We start from the raw sequence: 18,162 nt of genomic DNA on the forward strand, positions 1-18,162 counted from the left end.
AGCAACCTGCTTGTAAGTTAGAGCTGGTATCTGCATGGTTAATCTTTGCAGCCTGTCTCTTTGTGGGGAAGCTGGGGGTTGTGGCTTTTTTCATTCTCAGGACTGCACTGTAGGTGTTACCACTGAAATCCTATCCACCTGCAAGTGGAATTCTGCTGACGTCTCTTTACAAAAACCATCTGTATAAAAAGGATCGAAGTTTTTAATTACTGAGGGAAATGCAAAAATATATAAATACCTGAGAGGAAAATTTAAAGAGAAACATTGCTTTGTGCTGAGGCAGCAGGTTCCACTGATTCTAAAGCCTCTACTTCTTGGGTAAGGCAAAGAATACGAACATCCCTTTTGCATATATTTTGTTTACATTGAGTGATAACATTTTATATTTACAGAGCTTATCATGAATGTGAACTTTGCTTTTCTTAAAAACTGATCTCTTCACTTCAATGAGAAAATTTTGGCATTGAAATAGTATTTTGGCAGTCAGTCTCCAATCCTACAATGTTTATAATTCCTATGCTAGTACAGCTTTTTACACTTTCTTAAAGAGTTTGGCTTGATTTTTCATTTTGGACATATACTTTTTTCTCATTTTGTAACACTGTCCTAAAATCAGATTTTTCCCCCTTCTTTTCAGGAATTAAAAATATAAACAGGATGGCTGAAGGAAATAAGTTAGACATCTTGTCACAAGAACTGTGCTCAACGAATTTATCTGTTCCCAGTTCAGCAATGAGTCCCATACATATTCCAACTCCAGATCCCATACAGGCTCCAGGTCTGGGTCGCACCCTGGGTCCGGCTCCAGGTCTCATACTGGCTCCAGTTCCAGGTCCTGCTCTAACTCCTGAGCAGGAGAAAAAACCTCTGGAGGAAAAAATAAACTTCAGTACAATCAATAACCGCCCAAAGAAAAATTGTGAAATTCTCAGCAGCCAGTATGGCATCAATGTTTTCTTGGCTGGACTTTTACTGATGTTTGCTTGGGCTATACATGCTGTTGGATTAACCGAGGGAGACCTACTATCCTATTTGATTACATTAATGTTGATCCAGCTCATCTGGATGCTGTGGTATGTTTTCAGAAGTTATTCCCAGAGAAGATTAAACAAGGAGAAAGACACTCACGCAGGAGCACGATGGTTAAGGTGTAAGTAAACATATTTATAAGCTGACTCTCTAATCTTACCAGATTTGGAGATCATGTTTCTCCTGTATTCATAGAACTTTCCTAGAATCCCATCTGCGTCTGGACGTATCAAGAAATTATCCTAATTGTCTATCTTGGGCCATCTGCTTTTTCACCAGGCTCTTGCTGGCTTTTCTTCCTTCCTGCCACTGCTGCACCCTGCTTCACTCCGGGACTTTGCTGTTCAGTGCTAAAAATCTCTTAGGCTTCCTCTCTGTATTCATAAATGATTCTTATTCCCTGTTAAAATCCTTATTCAAAACCATCTTCAAAACCATCTTAATTCCTTTTCCTTTGATCTTCAGGAGATCTCTGTAATTCTGATTCAAGTTGTGTCAGGGTCTGGTATTAAACCTATCCATCCATATCAGTACATGCCACCTGTCTTTTTTCTCTCCCTTTTTCTTAATTGTATTGTAATTGTTTTAGTGATTTAAGTATTTTAGGATAGATAAAAGATGCTATAACCCCTCTCCCGTATCACTGTATTTGAGACAACAGAACTATTTTGTATATAATTATTATTATTTATTACATAATCCTTTTATGGATGTGCATTCATTAGCATGCATTTATTTTATTTTTATTACATTTGTACCCTGCGCTTTCCCACTCATGGCAGGCTCAATGCGGCTTACATATTGTATACAGGTACTTATTTGTACCTGGGGCAATGGAGGGTTAAGTGACTTGCCCAGAGTCACAGGGAGCTGCCTGTGCCTGAAGTGGGAATCCAACTCAGTTCCTCAGTTCCCCAGTACCAAAGTCCACCAACCTAACCACTAGGCCACTCCTCCACTTTGATTTGTCAACATGCTTTAAACTATCTAGGGGTGCTTTAATTAAGCTACTATAAACACAAACGTGCTTACCACAGGTTAAAAACACTGCAGCTCCTTGTGACTCTATTGAAGTCACTTAACCCTCCATTGCCCCAGGTACAAAAATAAGTACCTGAATATAATACGTAAACTGCTTTGATTGTAAAAGCAGAAAGGCAGTATATCAAATACTGATCCCCTTTCACTTTCCCTAGTTTGAGGGTTGAGGCATGCTTCCCAAATGCTATACAGTAATACCTCGGTTTTTGTTGACTTTGGTTATCATCGGTTTTCGGTTTTCGTCAATTTTTTTCCGCAAAAAAATTTGTCTCGGATTTCGTCGGTTGCCTTGGATTTCGTCAGCGTGCCCATGTGACCCGCTGTTAATTTTGCGAAAACAAAGGGCGACCCCTGTGTTCTCCTGCTCAGTGATTCATATGGAAATAATTGCCTCGGTTTTCGTCGGTTTCGGATTTCGCCGATGGTTTTCGGATGGATTATCGACGAAAACCGAGGTATCACTGTAAAATGTAAAATGATTTTTAGAGCTGGGGGCAGAGAGTAGGCATGCTCAGTGTTAATTGTGTAGTGCAGCTGCAACACTGCACACTAACCGATTAGCATGTGGTTAGTGCGGAAGCACTTACCACCTAGTAAATAGGTGTCAGTAGGGGTTCCTGTGCTAATGACCACATGCTAATTGGGAAATTAGTGCATGGCCATTAATGGAACAAATGGAAAATGTGGCCATTTTACAGCCATGCTAAAAGCAGCCTCAGCATGTGGGAAACTCACACGCTAGTAATACCACAGGCCACTTTTTTACCACAGCTTAGTAATAGATTGTAAGCTCTTTGAGCAGGGACTGTCTTTCTTCTATGTTTGTGCAGCGCTGCGTATGCCTTGTAGCGCTATAGAAATGCTAAATAGTAGTAGTAGTAATAGGGTCCCCTAGTGACTGCATAATAGATTTAACATAGACAAATTAACACATATACAGTTAATCTGCATGTATTAGGAAGTTCTAAAGGATATAACTTTGTTTAAAGTAAAGTTGTGTAGTAGCCGTGTTAGTCCACTTTTAAAGATAATAAATGTGAGCTCTGGGCCAGGAGAAGCCATCCATTCTGGTGGCAACAGGTGCTCTCACAGTTCTCCTTGAACCCTCTGCTCAGTGTGCAGCAGCGGCTAAGAAAGCAAGTAGAATGTTAGGCATTATTAGGAAAGGAATGGAAAAGAAAAATGAGAATGTTATAATGCCTTGCATTGCTCCATGGTGCGACTGCACATCGAATACTGCATACAATTCTGGTCATCACATCTCAAAAAAGATATAGAGGAATTAGAAAAAGTATAGAGGAGGGCAACAAAAATGATAATGAAGATGGACCTACTTCCCTATGAAGAAAGGCTAAAGTGACTAGTTCTCTTCAGCTTGGAGAAGAGACAGCCGAGGAGAGATGTGACAGAGGACTACAAAATACTGAGTGGAATGGAACGGCTAGCTGTGAATCATTTGTTTACTCTTTCTAAAAATACTAGGACTGAGGGCACAGAATGAAACTACCAAGTAGTAAATTTAAAACAAATCAGAGAAAAGTTTTCATCACTCATCAATGAGTAATTAAACTCTGGAATTCATTGCCAGAGAATGTAGTTAAGAACGTAAGAATAGCCACACTGTGTCAGACCAATTGTCCATCTAGGCCAGTATCCTGCTTCCAACAGTGGCCAATCCAGGTCACAAATACCTGGCAGAAATCCAATTAGTAACAACATTCCATGCTACCAATCCCGGGCCAAGCAGTGGCTTCCCTCATGTCCATCTCAATAACAGACTGTGGACTTTTCCTCCAGGAACTTGTCCAAAACTTTTTAAAACCCAGATATGCTAACTGCCATTACCACATCTTCCGGTAGTGAGTTCCAGAGCTTAGCTATTCATTGAGTGAAAAAATATCTCCTCCTATTTGTTTTAAAAGCATTTCCATGTAATTTCATTGAGTATACCCTCGTCTTTGTACTTTTTGAAAGAGTGAAAAATCGATTCACTTGTACCCGTTCTATACCACTAAAGATTTTATAGACCTCAATCATATCCCCCCTCAGCCATCTCTTTACCAAGCTGAAGAGCCTTAATCTCTTTAGCCTTTTCTCATATGGAAGGAGTTCCATCCCTTTTGTCATTTTGGTTGCTCTTCTTTGAGTCTTTTCTAATTCCACTATTGGGCTCATTTTCAAAACAGAAAAGCATCTAAAAAGTGGCATAAAGCAGCATTTGGATGTTTTTCTCACAAAAACATCCAAATCAGTATTCTCAAAACCTGTTTTTAAATGTTTTTCTTTGAAGTCTGTCAGACGTGCGTCCAAATCTCAAGGGGGCGTATCAGGAGCGTGTTCAGGGCAGGACTTGGGCATTCCCGAGACTTAGATGTTTTTGTTTTTCAGCCATAACGGAAGAAAACAAAAACGTCCAGGACTAAAGCTAAGACGTTTTGGGCTAGACCTGCGAATAAGGCACAAAAAGGTGCCCTAAGTACTACTACTACTACTACTACTACTACTACTATTATTTAGCATTTCTATAGCGCTACAAGGCGTACGCAGCGCTGCACAAACATAGAAGAAAGACAGTCCCTGCTTAAAGAGCTTACAATCTAATAGACAAAAAATAAAGTAAGCAAATCAAATCAATTAATGTGTACAGGAAGGAGGAGAGGAGGGTAGGTGGAGGCGAGTGGTTACAAGTGGTTAAGAGTCAAAAGCAATGTTAAAGAGGTGGGCTTTCAATCTAGATTTAAAGTAACTGGATGACCACTGGAGGGAATCAGGGATGACCTCCCCTTATTCCCCCAGTGGTCACTAACCTCCTACCACCCCCCAAAAATATGATGAAAAACATTACTTGACAGCCTCTGTAGTAGTCTAGTGGTGGGTGCAGGGCACTGCAGACAGGTGGATCCAGGCTTCTACCTCCCCCTACCTGTTACACTTGTGGAGGAAACTGTGAGCCCTCTAAAACTCACCAGAAACCCACTGTATCCACATAGAGGTGCACCCTTCACATGTAAGGGCTATGGTAGTGGTGTACAGTTCAGTGAATCCAGACTGCCCCAATTTGACTGCCCCTATCGGACCGACCGTTCACTTGTCTATTAGATTGTAAGCTCTTTGAGCAGGGACTGTCTCTCTTTGTTAAATTGTACAGCGCTGCGTAACCCTAGTAGCGCTCTAGAAATGTTAAGTAGTAGTAGTAGTAGTAGTAGTACAGTTGGGGGTAGTGGGTTTTGGGGGGCTCAGCAGACAATGTAAGGGAGCAATGGTCAGATGTGTACCTAGGAGCATTTTATGAAATCTACTGCAATGCCCCCTAGGGTGCCCCATTGCTTTCCTGGGATGTCAGGGGGACCAGTGTACTAAAAATGCTGGCTCCTCCTACATCTCAATGGCTTGATTTTGTGCGCTTTGCACTTGGACATTTTTTCTTCAAAGATGGACCAAAAAATAAAATGTCCAAACCACAAAAACTTCTATTTTCGAAAACAAAAGATAGACGTTTTTCTTTTTTGAAAATGATCTTCTTTGCTATTCAGATGTTGGACGTTTTTTGCAAAACATCTAAAGCCAGACTTAGACATCATATCGAAAATGCCCCTCCACATCTTTTTTTCAGATACTGCGACCAGAATTTAACACAATATTCAAGTTGGGTCACACCATGTAGTGATACAGAGGCATTGTAATATTCTTGATTTTATTTTGCATCCCTTTCCTAATAATTCCTAGCATCCTGTTTGTTTTTTTTAGCTGCCGCCGCATGCTGGGCAGAAAATTTCAGTATAATGTCTACAATGACACCTAGATCTTTTTCTTGAGTGCTGACTCCTAAGGTGGACCCTAGTATCAGGTAACTGTGATTCAGATCATTCTTTCCAATGTGCATCACTTTGCATTTGTCCATATTAAATTTCATCTGCCACTTGGATGCCCAGTCTTCCAATTTCCTAAGGTCTTCTTGCAATTTTTCACAATTCACGTATGTGTTGACAACTTTGAATAGCTTTGTGTCATCTGCAAATTTAATCACCTCACTCGTCGTTCTGTTTTCTACATAATTTATAGATATGTTAAATAGCTCCGTTCCCTGCGGCACTCCGCTATTCACCCGCCTCCATATAGAAAAATGGCCATTTAACCCTTCCCTCTGTTTTCTGTCCAATAACCAGTTCTTAAACAACAACAGAACATTGCCTCCTATTCTATGACTCTTTAATTTTCTCAGGAATCTCTCAGGAGGAACTTTATCAAAAGCTTTCTGAAAATCTAGATACACTACATAAACTAGCTCACCTTTATCCACATGTTTATTTATGCTTTCAAAGAAATGAAGCGATAAGGCAATAAGCGATATGGCTGAACCCATTAAAACATGTTTGCCTACGTGTTCTGTAATTTTATTCTTTATAATAGTTTCCACTATTTTCCCTGGCACTGAAGTCAGGCTTTCTGGTCTGTTTTCCCAGATCACCACTGAACCCTTTCTAAAAATTGGTGTTACATTGGCCACCCTCCAATCTTCAGGTACTATGGATGATTTTGACAACAAGTTACAGATCACTAACAACAGATCGTCAATTTTATGTTTGAGTTCTTTCAGTACCCTGGGGTGTATGCCATCTGGTCCAAGAGATTTATCACTCTTTATCTTGTCAATATGGCTCAGCATCCAGCTTATTTTTGAAAGAGAAAGACGCCCATATTTCGACCCAAATCGGGAGATGGGCGTCTTTCTCCCGTGAGCGCCCAAATTGGTATAATCGAAAGCCGATTGTGGTCGTCTTCAACTGCAATCTGTTGCGGAAACGGGCAAAGTTGACGGGGGCGTGTTAGAGGCATGGTGAAGGCGGGACTGGGGCGTGGTTATCGGCTGAGGAGAGATGGGCGTCCTCGGCCGATAATCGAAAAAAGAAAGGTGTTTTTAGCGCAAATTTGGGTCACTTTTGTTGGACCCTGTTTTTTCACGAACAAGTCCCAAAAAGGTGCCCTAAATGACTAGATGACCACTGGAGGGAATCGGGGATGACCACCCCTGACTCCCCCAGTGGTCACTAACCCCCTCCCACCAAAAAAACCCACTTTACAAAGATTTTTTCCCCAGCCTCTATGCCAGCCTCAAATGCCGTACCCAACTCCATGACAGCAGAATGTGTTCTGTCCTGTAACAGCCTTTCCCTGGTTCTGATGTGGCTCTCGGGTGAGTGTGACACCTTTTCTGTTATGCGCACTGCAGAGTCACATCAGCAATGCATTGTGGTGGGTGTAGGGTAGTGGGCTCCGTGATTCCACTAGCTTGTGTTCAACGCTCACGAGGTTGGTAGTTGGTAGGCTCTACTCCCATGGTGCTTTTCCCCCTGCTTACTGGCTCAGAGTGTGCCCTGTTTTGTTTCCGGTAGTCCATGCGGTAGTGGCCATTTTTGTAAGCCAGTTTTAGCTCCCTTTCATGTGTTAACCACGTTACTGAAAGTGGGCATTGTACACCATTCTGCCAGCTCTGACCTACTGCTAATCTCAGTACCAGGGAGACTCTTTGCCAGTGGGGCACAACCTCTGATCTGCAGTTAACTGTGAGTAAACGTGTTTATTCAAATAAAGGACTTTTTCCGAGAGATTAGTCTTCAGGTGTGGACTGGTGTGCCAAGGTTATACAGCAGCAACAAGTCCTGTCCCTGGAGCACTTTTAGTGGGTACTGCAGTGCACTTCAGGCAGGCAGACCCAGGCCCTTCCCCCCCTCCCTGTAACACTTGTGGTGGTAAATGGGAGGCCTCTAAAACCCACATGTACTTGCCCCCTTCATCCCTAAGAGATATGGTACTGTTGTACAGTTGTCCCTCCTACGACCAAATGGCTTGGATTAGGACGTTTCTGAGCTGGGCGTTTTTAGTTTCCATTATCGAAAAAAAAAAAAAGCCCGCACATCTCAGAAAGGACCAAATCCATGGCATTTGGTCCGTACAAAAACTGTATTTTCGAAATGAAGGATGGACGCCCATCTTTTTCGAAAATACAGTTCAAACCGCCCGCCCCTTCACATACCCGTTCGCGGACATAGACGCCCATGGAGATGGGTGTTCGCGTTCGATTATGCCCCTCCACGTCTTCCAGGTTTACCAAGATTTCTTTCAGCTCCTTCCGCATTGTCGCCCTTGAAAACCATTTCCAGTACAGGTAGATCTCTTACATCTTCTTCCCTAAAGACCAAAGCAAAGAATTCATTCAATCTCTCGACTATGGCCTTGTCCTCTTTGAGTGCCCCTTTTCCTTCTTCAGTTAGCTTAGCAGGGTTAAAAAAGGTTTGGATAATTTCCTAAAAGAAAAGTGCATAAGCCATTATTAAGATGGGCTTGGGAAAATCCAGTGCTTATTTATAGGTTAAGCAGCATAAAATCTGTTTTACTGTTCTGGGATCTTGCCAGGTACTTGTGACCTGTATTGGCCACTGTTGGAAACAGGATATTGGGCTTAATGGACCTTCAGTCTGTCACAGTATGTCAATGCTTATGTTCTTATGTTCTTACACTCCTTTGTCAGGTACATGTGTGGTGTAGGGGTTAGAGCTGTGGCCCCCTAAATACAGGTGACATGGGTTTGCTGATAACAGAAAGTTATTCAAAGTTGTTAAATTGCAAAAGCATTGTGCAACATTGCAAGTCGATCTTACAAGACTGGGCGTCCAAATGACAGATTATGTTTAATGTGAGCAAGTGCAAAGTGATGCATATGGGTAAGAGGAACCTGAACTATAGCTATGTGATGCAAGGTTCCGTGTTAGGAGTCACCGACCAGTAAAAGGATGTAGGAGTCATCGTTGACAATACTTTGAAACCGTCTGCTCAGTGTGCTGCGGCGGCAAAGAATGCAAATAGAATTTTAGGTATTAATAGGAAAGGAATAGAAAATAAAAACGAGGATGTTATAATGCCTTTGTATCAGTCCATGGTGCGACCGCATCTCAAATACTGTGTACATTTCTGGTCACCGCATCTCAAAAAAGATATAGTGGAATTAGAAAAGGTACAGAGAAGGGCGACAAAAATGATAAAGGGGTAGGACAACTTCCCTATGAGGAAAGGCTGAAATGGCTTGGGCTCTTCAGCTTGGAGAAAAGATGGCAGAGGGGAGATATGATAGAGGTATATAAAATAATGAGTGGAGTGGAATGGGTAGATGTGAATTGCTTGTTTACTTTTTCCAAAAAATACTAGGACTAAGGGGCATTCAATGAAGCCACAAAGTAAATTTAAAACGAATCGGAGAAAATATTTCTTCACTCAATGTGTAATTAAACTCTGGAATTCATTGCCATTGAATGTGGTAAAAGTGGTTAGCTTAGCAGAGTTTTAAAAAAGGTTTGGATAACTTCCTAAAAGAAAAGTCTAAAAGCCATTATTAAAATGGACTTGGGGAAAATCTTCTGCTTATTTATAGGATAAGCAGCATAAAATGTAGTGTTTTGGGATCTTGCCAGGTACTTGTAACCTGGATTGGCCACTGTTGGAATCAGAATACTGGGCTTGATGGACCTTTGGTCTGTCACAGTATGGCAACGCTTATGTACCTATGAACAATGTGCTAGGAAGGCATGTGTGTGATATACTGGTCACTCTTATATTGGTCAAAGGTGGGTGCTGTCCAAACTCCTCCACCCCCCTTCCTTTCCATATCATGTCATAGATCTGAGGTTGACTGCATCAGATTCTAGTAGATATGGGGGATGTGGGCACATTGTAATAAGGGTAGCTGCTTACTCAGGCCTTGATCCGGGACAGAGCTGTTATAGGGGTGCAATGTCAATGGTATTTACGTTGGGCTCATGTACCAGATGAAGCCCGGGTCTTTCAGCGTATCCACCTGTACCAGCACTTGAGCACCTAAAGAAAGCCAGGAGTTTTTTTTTTTAATGGGAGAGCAGAGTAAAGGATGAAAATGACCCTTGTCAACTTCTATGCAGCTTGTAGATGCAAGGACAAAACACAGTTTGAAGTGTCTGTATACAAATGCTAGAAGCCTAAAAAATAAGATGGGAGAGTTAAAGTATATAGCACCAGTGCCGTAGCGAGGGTGGCTGACACCCAGGGTGGTTCGCCGCTGCGCACCCTCCACCCCTGGGTGCAGCACGGCGCATCCCCCCTCAGCGCACGCACATACACCCCCAGGAGCGTGCACATACACCCCCCAGAGCACATTCTTACCAAAGGGGGCAGGCGGGTGGGCTGCTCCGCCCCAAGTGCACTTCGCTGTGAGCTGCGTCGGCTCCGCTGGTTCCCTGCTTTCTCTGCCCTGGAACAGGAATGTTCCGGGGCAGAGATAGCAGTGAACCAGTGGAGCCGACACTCCCCCAGCGGCATGCACGCGGGGCGGACCGCCCCACCGCCCCCCTTCCTACGCCACTGTATAGCACTAAATGAAGTGGTAGATATAATAGGCATCCCAGAGACCTGGTGGAAGGAGGACAATCAATGGGACACTGTGCTAACAGGGTATAAATGATGTTGTAATGATAGACACGGTTTCCTCTAAGCTGAGCAGGAGTCCTCCAAAATGCATTGCTGCCAGTGGGTGGTGGTGCTTCAGTATTGTGTTTTCAGTCACTAGGGACAGGCAGGATTTCTGGAGTCCTGCAGAGCTTGCCTTTCCCTCACTATTGAAAATTTGATAGTGAAACAGCACCCCCCCACTGGCAGAACTTTAGGTGGAGGAACAGTGATGATAAAGTTGATCAAATTTACCCCTGAGCCAACAAAAATATATGCTTTAGAGTATAGAATACTAGCATTTATGCACTTGTCTAGATTTAGGTGTGATCATTTCACCCTTGGCTGGCACAAGGGCTCATGCCTAAAGGTAGGCATGTAATTGCAGACTTATGGTAATATTCTATAATGACAGTTCTATACATAACTGCCATTAGAGAATTCATGCTCAGCATGTATCATTCTGGTGCTTAATTTTAGGCAATCTATAGAGAATTACCTCCTATTTATATAACTGGTACTGAAAATTCACAGAAGTTCAAACAGCCAGTTCCATCTTTAAAAGTTAAAATAGTGGTCATCCTGTTGCATATTGACCTCAATATGTTTGCTGTTTTACTCAGTTCAAAGTAGCAGTGTTAGGTTCCTCGACGTTACGATTAATAAAGATGGAAAACTAAGGGGAAAATAAGAAGACAGAGCAAATCAGATCATAAAGTGGATGACAAAAGAAATTATATGTAAAGGTTAAAATAAAATGGAAGTGAAAAAGTGAAGAGAGCTGTCAGTGGTCCAAGAACAGGAATAAAAGCAATGCAGAGACAGAACATAGCAGAATAAAAGGAAAAACAAAGAAGATGCAAATAAAATGCTACACAAGGGAAAAGACAAAGACAGAAGGTAATTGAGAAGGTATAAAGTGCTCTGTTATAAAAGGGGTTCTTCCATTCCATGACTATGGCTAAACTGTGTTTTGAATTGAGGGTCCAAAAGGAAGAAAGCAGGGTAGACAATAAAGACTATCTCTGTTGGAATGCAATGTCTGGGATTGTTTTTGTCTTACCCAGAACATTGTGTAAAGCCATGATCATTGTGGACTTTATCAGTTGTATTTTCTTAGGGATTCTAAAGGATCAATGTTTAATTTTCCTTGAAGAATAGAAAATACCTTCACATTTCAAAGAGGCTTTTCATAATCTAAAACAAGTTCCTAGTCAGTTTCTTTTCTAGGAGGTCCTACAACACATCAGGTTAGTATTTAAACTCTGCAGTCAGCATGTCTATTAAATGCCAGTTGTCGCATTTAAATATTATTACTGGATCTTCAGTGCCAGCTGTGGATTTCTGGAGTTATCTAGATAATGACGATATTCAGCACCACTGTCAGATAACTATCCGGATCACGTAGCAGAGTAATTTTTCTGTCCTAAAGTATCCAGGTAATTATCTGAATAATGGCTCTGAATATTGCTATCCGCATAATTTCCTGATCTGTCCTTGCACTACCCAAATACTTCTAGGACAGTCTGTAACGTAATGATTTTCAGCACATTATCCCGGTAATGCAGTGAGAAAATTGGTGGTCCCGGTCAACAGCACTTATCTTGGTGGCAGGTTATTGGATGATAGCTTTTCAATATCAGGTCAAAGTTTTTATTACTGTGATATGTTGTTAAAATGTAAGGAAGAGGGTTAGGGAGGAGGAGAAAAGCAAAATAGATGTTGAAGAGGACAGGCGGATAAAAAGGGGGCGAGATAGCAGCAGAACGGACCTGAAGGAAGAGGGGAGGAAAAGAAGGGGATTGACAGAGGGGAAGAATATAGGAAAGGAAATAGAGGAAGAGATATAAAAGAGGAAATGATCAGGATGGGGAAGGAAGAGATAAAAGAGGAGGGAAGAAGAGAGATGAAATAAGGAGGGAGAGAAGGGGAAGGAGAACAGCAGGAAAATAGGGGGATTTGGAAGAAAGGAAGGAAATCGGGCAAGAGAAAAGAGGACAGAAAGAAGAGAAGGAAGTGCAATAGAGGGAGGCAAGGGAATAAGATGGGAAGGAGAGTAACAGATGAGGCATTTAGGAAAGAGGGAAGAATGGAGGAGGGGGAGTAGTGCAGAGGAGGAAAGAAAATGGAGGCCTGGATTAGCAAAATCTCTGTAGCAGAAGCTGGCTTCTGGAACAGAGACTGTGTCTCTGTATTGATGGGTCAGACGCGGGAGTCCCTCAACCAGGAAAGAGAGGTGTCACCCAGAGGGGGTTTGAGGATCCTTCAAACTGAAAAGAAGGGTATTCCCCGAAACCAACCCTGAGAATGAAACACTGAGGTAAGTTCAGAAAAACTTCCAACTGTGAGATGGAAGTAATAAAAGTGCAAGCTGAAATATTTGAAATTATTCAGTTAAATTAACCACTTTCAATGTTTCTTTAATGCTATACTGATTTATGCTAGCTGGAGGGTTTGGAGGGAAAAGTTCCCTCTGAAGCCAGAGGGAACTCTGGTATCTTTGATACACTGACCACAGGAATGAACATTATCCTCACCAGGAGCTCCTTCTCCCCATGATGATCATCTGGAGCTCTAAATTTAATGAGATCAGTCTAAGCTGAAGAAAATATTGTCCCATGAGACCTACCAGAGGACTATTCTTTCAATAGGAATCAAGACCACTACTCCCTTCCAGAATCTCAGATTTCTGAGCATTTGGGGAAGAGTCCAGCAAACTGGTCAAACAGAGATGAATGAACTGGTGTTTCCCATGATCACTCACCTCAGTTGCTTAGAAATAGTTCTTGCTAAATGATCTCAGGTTTCCAAGGTTTGTACAGAACCTGGCTACAGAAGATAGAAAACGTTCAGCAGATGTTTTTGGTTTGCCAAAGTACATCAATGCAACATAAGAAAAAGTGGCAGAGCTTGCTCACAGAGATTCTGGAGATGTAGCAGAATCCAATTTGTTGTGCTCACGGTAGCAAGGAATAAAGTAGGATTTGAAAGAAGAAGAAGCTAAAAATGAGGTGATAATGCTGGGGAACACACTGTGGAGAAGAAAACAATTGTTCTGCTACCTTCTTCATCCCCTCACCTCCTGTTCCCTACAGGCTGCCTGAGGGGAGGAACTACAGCAGTAAAACAGAATAACTGTTGAGATTCAGGGCATTAACTGATAGGTTTGGGGCACAAGTTGTGTTTGCAAGTAGGTAGTGGTGCCTCTTTTCCAAGTGCAATTTGGATTCCTGACACATGCATTTCCGCTCAATATGACTGATTCTTAAGACTATAATTAGGGCTTCTGATCTTAAGTGTTTACCTTTTGGAATTTTAGTTTATTTTAAAGAAATTAGGTGTTTCCGGGGTCAGAAAAAAGTTTTTATTGGTGTATTCACATAGCAAAAAGAACAAAAAAGGGCTGTATAAATGGATACCATTAGGTAACTCAAAACACAGATTTACAATACCAGCCCTTCTTCCCCTACCCAAGAATCAGCAACACCATCAGACTCCCCTTCTCCAAGCCCCATCAAGAGCATCAGCTGCCTTTCTTCCAACACCAGCAACAGCCCTCTTCAATTCTCAGACCCCATTCTTCAAGCTCCTACATCAATTCCCCTTCTGCCACCTGCCCACAGCATCAGCCCCCTTCTGTGGAGGAGTAGCCTAGTGGTTAGTGCAGCACACTTTGATCCTGGGGAACTGGGTTTGATTCCCACTCCAGCTCCTTGTGACTGTGGGCAAGTCACTTAACCCTCCATTGCCCCAGGTACAAAATAAGTACCTGTACATATGTAAACTGCTTTGAATGTAGTTGCAAAATACCACAGAAAGGTAGTATATCAAGTCCCATTTCCCTTTCCCTTTCTACTCATCCCACCATCTGTCAGCAATGCCCTATCTGCCCTCATCACCAAACCCCAGTGTCATCCACTTGCCCCCAGCCCCCTTTTCCCACCTGCACAGCACTTTCATGCTCTGCAGAGTGGTAGGAGCTTGTTGTTTCCTTTCCAATGCCCAGCCTGCCTCTCTCCTTCCTTGGCAGCCAGCAGCACAGAGGAATTTGTTTAAACTGTATCTCTTGAGAAGTACCTGTTCTTGTAGTACCTGGTAGGCTGAGTGGTGGAGGGAAGCAGCAAGCTCCTATCTCTCTGAAGTACATTCCGGCGCAGGTTGGTCCTCAATAGTTCCTCTTCTGATGTTGTCCAACAGCGGTGGCAGATGCAAGGTGCTATCATTGGCGAACCCCTGGACTAACCTTTTTTTGGGTGGGGGAGTTTCAGTTGAGCATAAGAAAAGCCATACTGGGTCAAACCAACGGTCCATCTAGCCCAGTATCCTGCTTCCAGCAGTAGCCAATCCAGGTCACAAGTATCTGGCAGAAACCCAAATAGTAGCAACATTCCATGTTGACAATCCTGGGGCAAGCAGTGGCGTCCCCCATGTCCAGCTCAATAACAGACTATGGACCTTTCCTCTAGGAACGTGTCCAAACCTTTTTTAAACCCAGATACGCTAACTGCTGTTACTACATCCTCAGGCAAATTCTCAATTGAGGTGTTTTATTTAGAGTTTCCGGTTATAATCAAATAAAGCCCTAAATATAATCTCAGGTTGAATAAGTATTATGTCGCACACTGTTAGCAACTCTTAAAGGACACTCTGAGGACTACAGCTAGAGCTGAGATTCAACCCCTGCAAATACCCTCAACCTAAAGCATTTTTCTGTCACGATATATATATACACACACACTAATTTTCATATTTTTAACTTTCAAAAAGGAGACTATGATAAAATGAGAAGAACCAGCTGCGAAGGTCAAACATTTACATCAGGCGTGGATGCTATTAAAAAATACCTTCCTGAAAGCACAGGCAAGTTATATTCCATGTATTAAAAAAAGAGAAAGGAAGGCCAAATGATAGCCGACATGGTTAAAAAGTGAGGTGAAGGAAGCTATTAGAGCTATAAGAAAATCCTTCAGAAAATGGAAGAAGTAGCTGACTGAAAATAATAAGAAACAGCATAAAGAATGGCAAGACAAATGCAAAGTGCTGATAAGAAAGGCAAAGACAGACTTTCAAAATAAGATTGAGTTGTAGGCAAAAACACACGGGCCACTTTTATGAAGCAGCAGCAAAAGGGGGCCTGCGCTGATGCCAGTGTTTTTGATGTGTGCTGAGCCCCACTTTTACTGCAGCAGCTAAAAGGTATGTCTTTTTTTTTAAAGAAAATGGCCACGCACTTGCCACATGGCCATTTCAGTGGGAGCCCTTACCGTCACCCATTAAGGTGATGGTTAAGGCTCCCAAGCTAATCCGGCGGTAGCCCGGCAGCACGTGGCACTGCCCGATTACTGCCAGGTGCACACTGGTGCTACAAAAATAAAAATATTTTTGTAGCGGCAGATATGACACGTGCTGGAGATTGGAACTAGCACCGGCTGCTGCAGTAGCCCGGTGGTACTTCCTTTTTAGCAAGTGGTAAGCTCACGTTGGGCTTACCAACGCTTTGTAAAAGAAGGCCAAAATAAAACCCTTTTTAGGTATATTAGAAGCAAGAAGCTGGCAAAAGAATCAATTGGGCTACTAGATGACCAAGGGGTAAAAGGGGCACTCATGGAAGATAAAGCCATAGTGGAGAGATTAAATGAATTCTTTGCTTCAGTCCTTATTGAGAAAAATTTGGGAGAGATACTGGTGCTAGAAATGTATTCAAAGCTGATGAGTCAGAGAAACTGAATGAAATCTCTGTAAATCTGGAAGATATTGGGGCAATTTGACAAACAGAAGAGTAGCAAATCGCCTGGACCAGATGTACTGATAGAACTGAAAAATGAGCTTGTGGAACCATTGTTAGTAATATGTAATTTGTGTTTAAAATAAAGCATGGTACCGGAAGATTGGAGGGTGGCCAATCTAACATCAATTCTTTAAAAAGGTTCCAGAGGTGATCCGGGAAATTATAGACCAATGAGCCTGACATCGGTGCCGGGCAAAATGGTAAGAGATTATTATAAAGAACAAAATTACAGAGCATATTCAAAAGCATGGATTAATGAGACAAAGCCAACATGGATTTAGTGAAGGGAAATCTTGCCTCACCAATCTACTACATTTCTTTGAAGGGGTGAGCAAACATGTTGATAAAAGCAAGCCTGTTGATATTGTATATTTGGATTTTCAAAAGGCATTTGACAAAGTATCTCATGAAAGACTCCAGAGGAAACTGGAGAGTCATGGAATAGGAGGTAGTGTTCTATTGTGGATTAAAAATTGGTTAAAAGATAGAAAACAGAGAGTAGGATTAAATGGTCAGTATTCTCAACGGAGAAGAGTAGATAGTGGGGTTCCACAGGGGTCTGTGCTGGGACCGCTGCTTTTTAACATATTTATAAATGATCTATAGATGGGAGTAACTAGTGAGGTAATTTTTGCTCACAACACAAAGTTATTCGAAGTTGTTAAATCGCGAGAGGATTGTGAAAAATTACAAGAGAACCTTACGAGACTGGGAGACTGGACATCCAAATGGCAGATGACATTTAATGTAAGCAAGTGTGAAAGGGGATCTCGAACTATAGCTATGTGATGTAAGGTTCCACATTAGGAGTCACCAACCAGGAAAGAGATCTAGGTGTCATCATTGACGATACGTTGAATCCCTCTGCTCAGTGTTCAGTGGCGGCTATGAAAGCAAATAGAATGTTAGGTATTATTAGGAAAGGAATGGAAAACAAAAATGAGGATATTATAATGCCTTTGTATTGCTCCATGGTGCGACCACACCTTGAATACTGTGTGCAATGCTGGCCACCGCATCTCATAAAAGATATAGTGGAATTAGAAAAGGTAAAGAGAAGCGTGACAAAAATGATAAAGGGGATAGGAAGACTTCCCTATGAGGAAAGGCTGAACTGGCTAGGTCTCTTCAGCTTGGAGAAAAGAAGGCTGAGGGAATATATGAAAGAGGTCTATAAAATAATGAGTAGAGTGGAATGGGTAGACGTGTTTACTCTTTCAAAAATACTAGGACTAGGGGGCACGCAATGAAGTTACATAATAGTAAATTTAAAATAAATTTGAGAGATAGCCAGGATTCAAGATGGCGTTCGAGCAGGACGTGTAGCAAAGACGCTCCCAGAACTTCTCTTTTTTTTGGATAAATATTTCCTCTTAAACATGCCGAAAAGGAAAGGAAAGCTAAGGGGACCGCCTCTCCCAAAGCAAAATTCTACCTTGCCTGGGCAGCAAACTTTGACTGCATTTCTGGCGTCTACTCCGATCGCGGACATTTCCGCTAGCGAGGCAGGGAAGAGCCCCGCTCAGGAGAGCGAACTCTCGCTCAGTCCGTTAGGACCTTCAACCCCGACGCTTTCGCATACTTCCGGAAGGGCTGTACCGAATCAAACTGGAAGTGAAGATTCGAAGGAGTGGCGCCCTCAGGAATTGGCTGCGAAGCCTGGAGAAAACCTGGGATTAGCCGAGGGAGTCCAGCGGACGCTAGAAACAACTACGGGGGAAACTATAGAGGCATTGCCTGTAACATCGACGCCAGAAGAAATTTCTGCTTGCGTATCGGTGATTCAACCCCTAGTAAAGCCCGCAGTAGTGTCGTTGGAATCAATCTGGACA

At 42.4% G+C, this 18,162-nt stretch overlaps 1 protein-coding gene across 1 annotated transcript in view; it reads left to right on the forward strand.

Annotated features, from left to right (window-relative positions):
* The first annotated feature begins 204 nt into the window (after positions 1 to 204).
* The window catches only part of OTOP1 (otopetrin 1), a 106,063-nt gene continuing 88,105 nt past the window's right edge, over positions 205 to 18,162 (forward strand). The window contains exons 1-2 of the mRNA XM_030192600.1: positions 205 to 318; positions 638 to 1,150. Coding sequence (XP_030048460.1) covers positions 658 to 1,150 — 493 coding nt within the window. The 5' untranslated portion in view covers positions 205 to 318; positions 638 to 657. The remainder of the gene's footprint in view (positions 319 to 637; positions 1,151 to 18,162) is intronic.

This window comes from Microcaecilia unicolor, chromosome 2, assembly GCF_901765095.1.
Source record: "Microcaecilia unicolor chromosome 2, aMicUni1.1, whole genome shotgun sequence".
In the NCBI taxonomy this organism is placed as follows: Eukaryota; Metazoa; Chordata; class Amphibia; order Gymnophiona; family Siphonopidae; genus Microcaecilia; species Microcaecilia unicolor.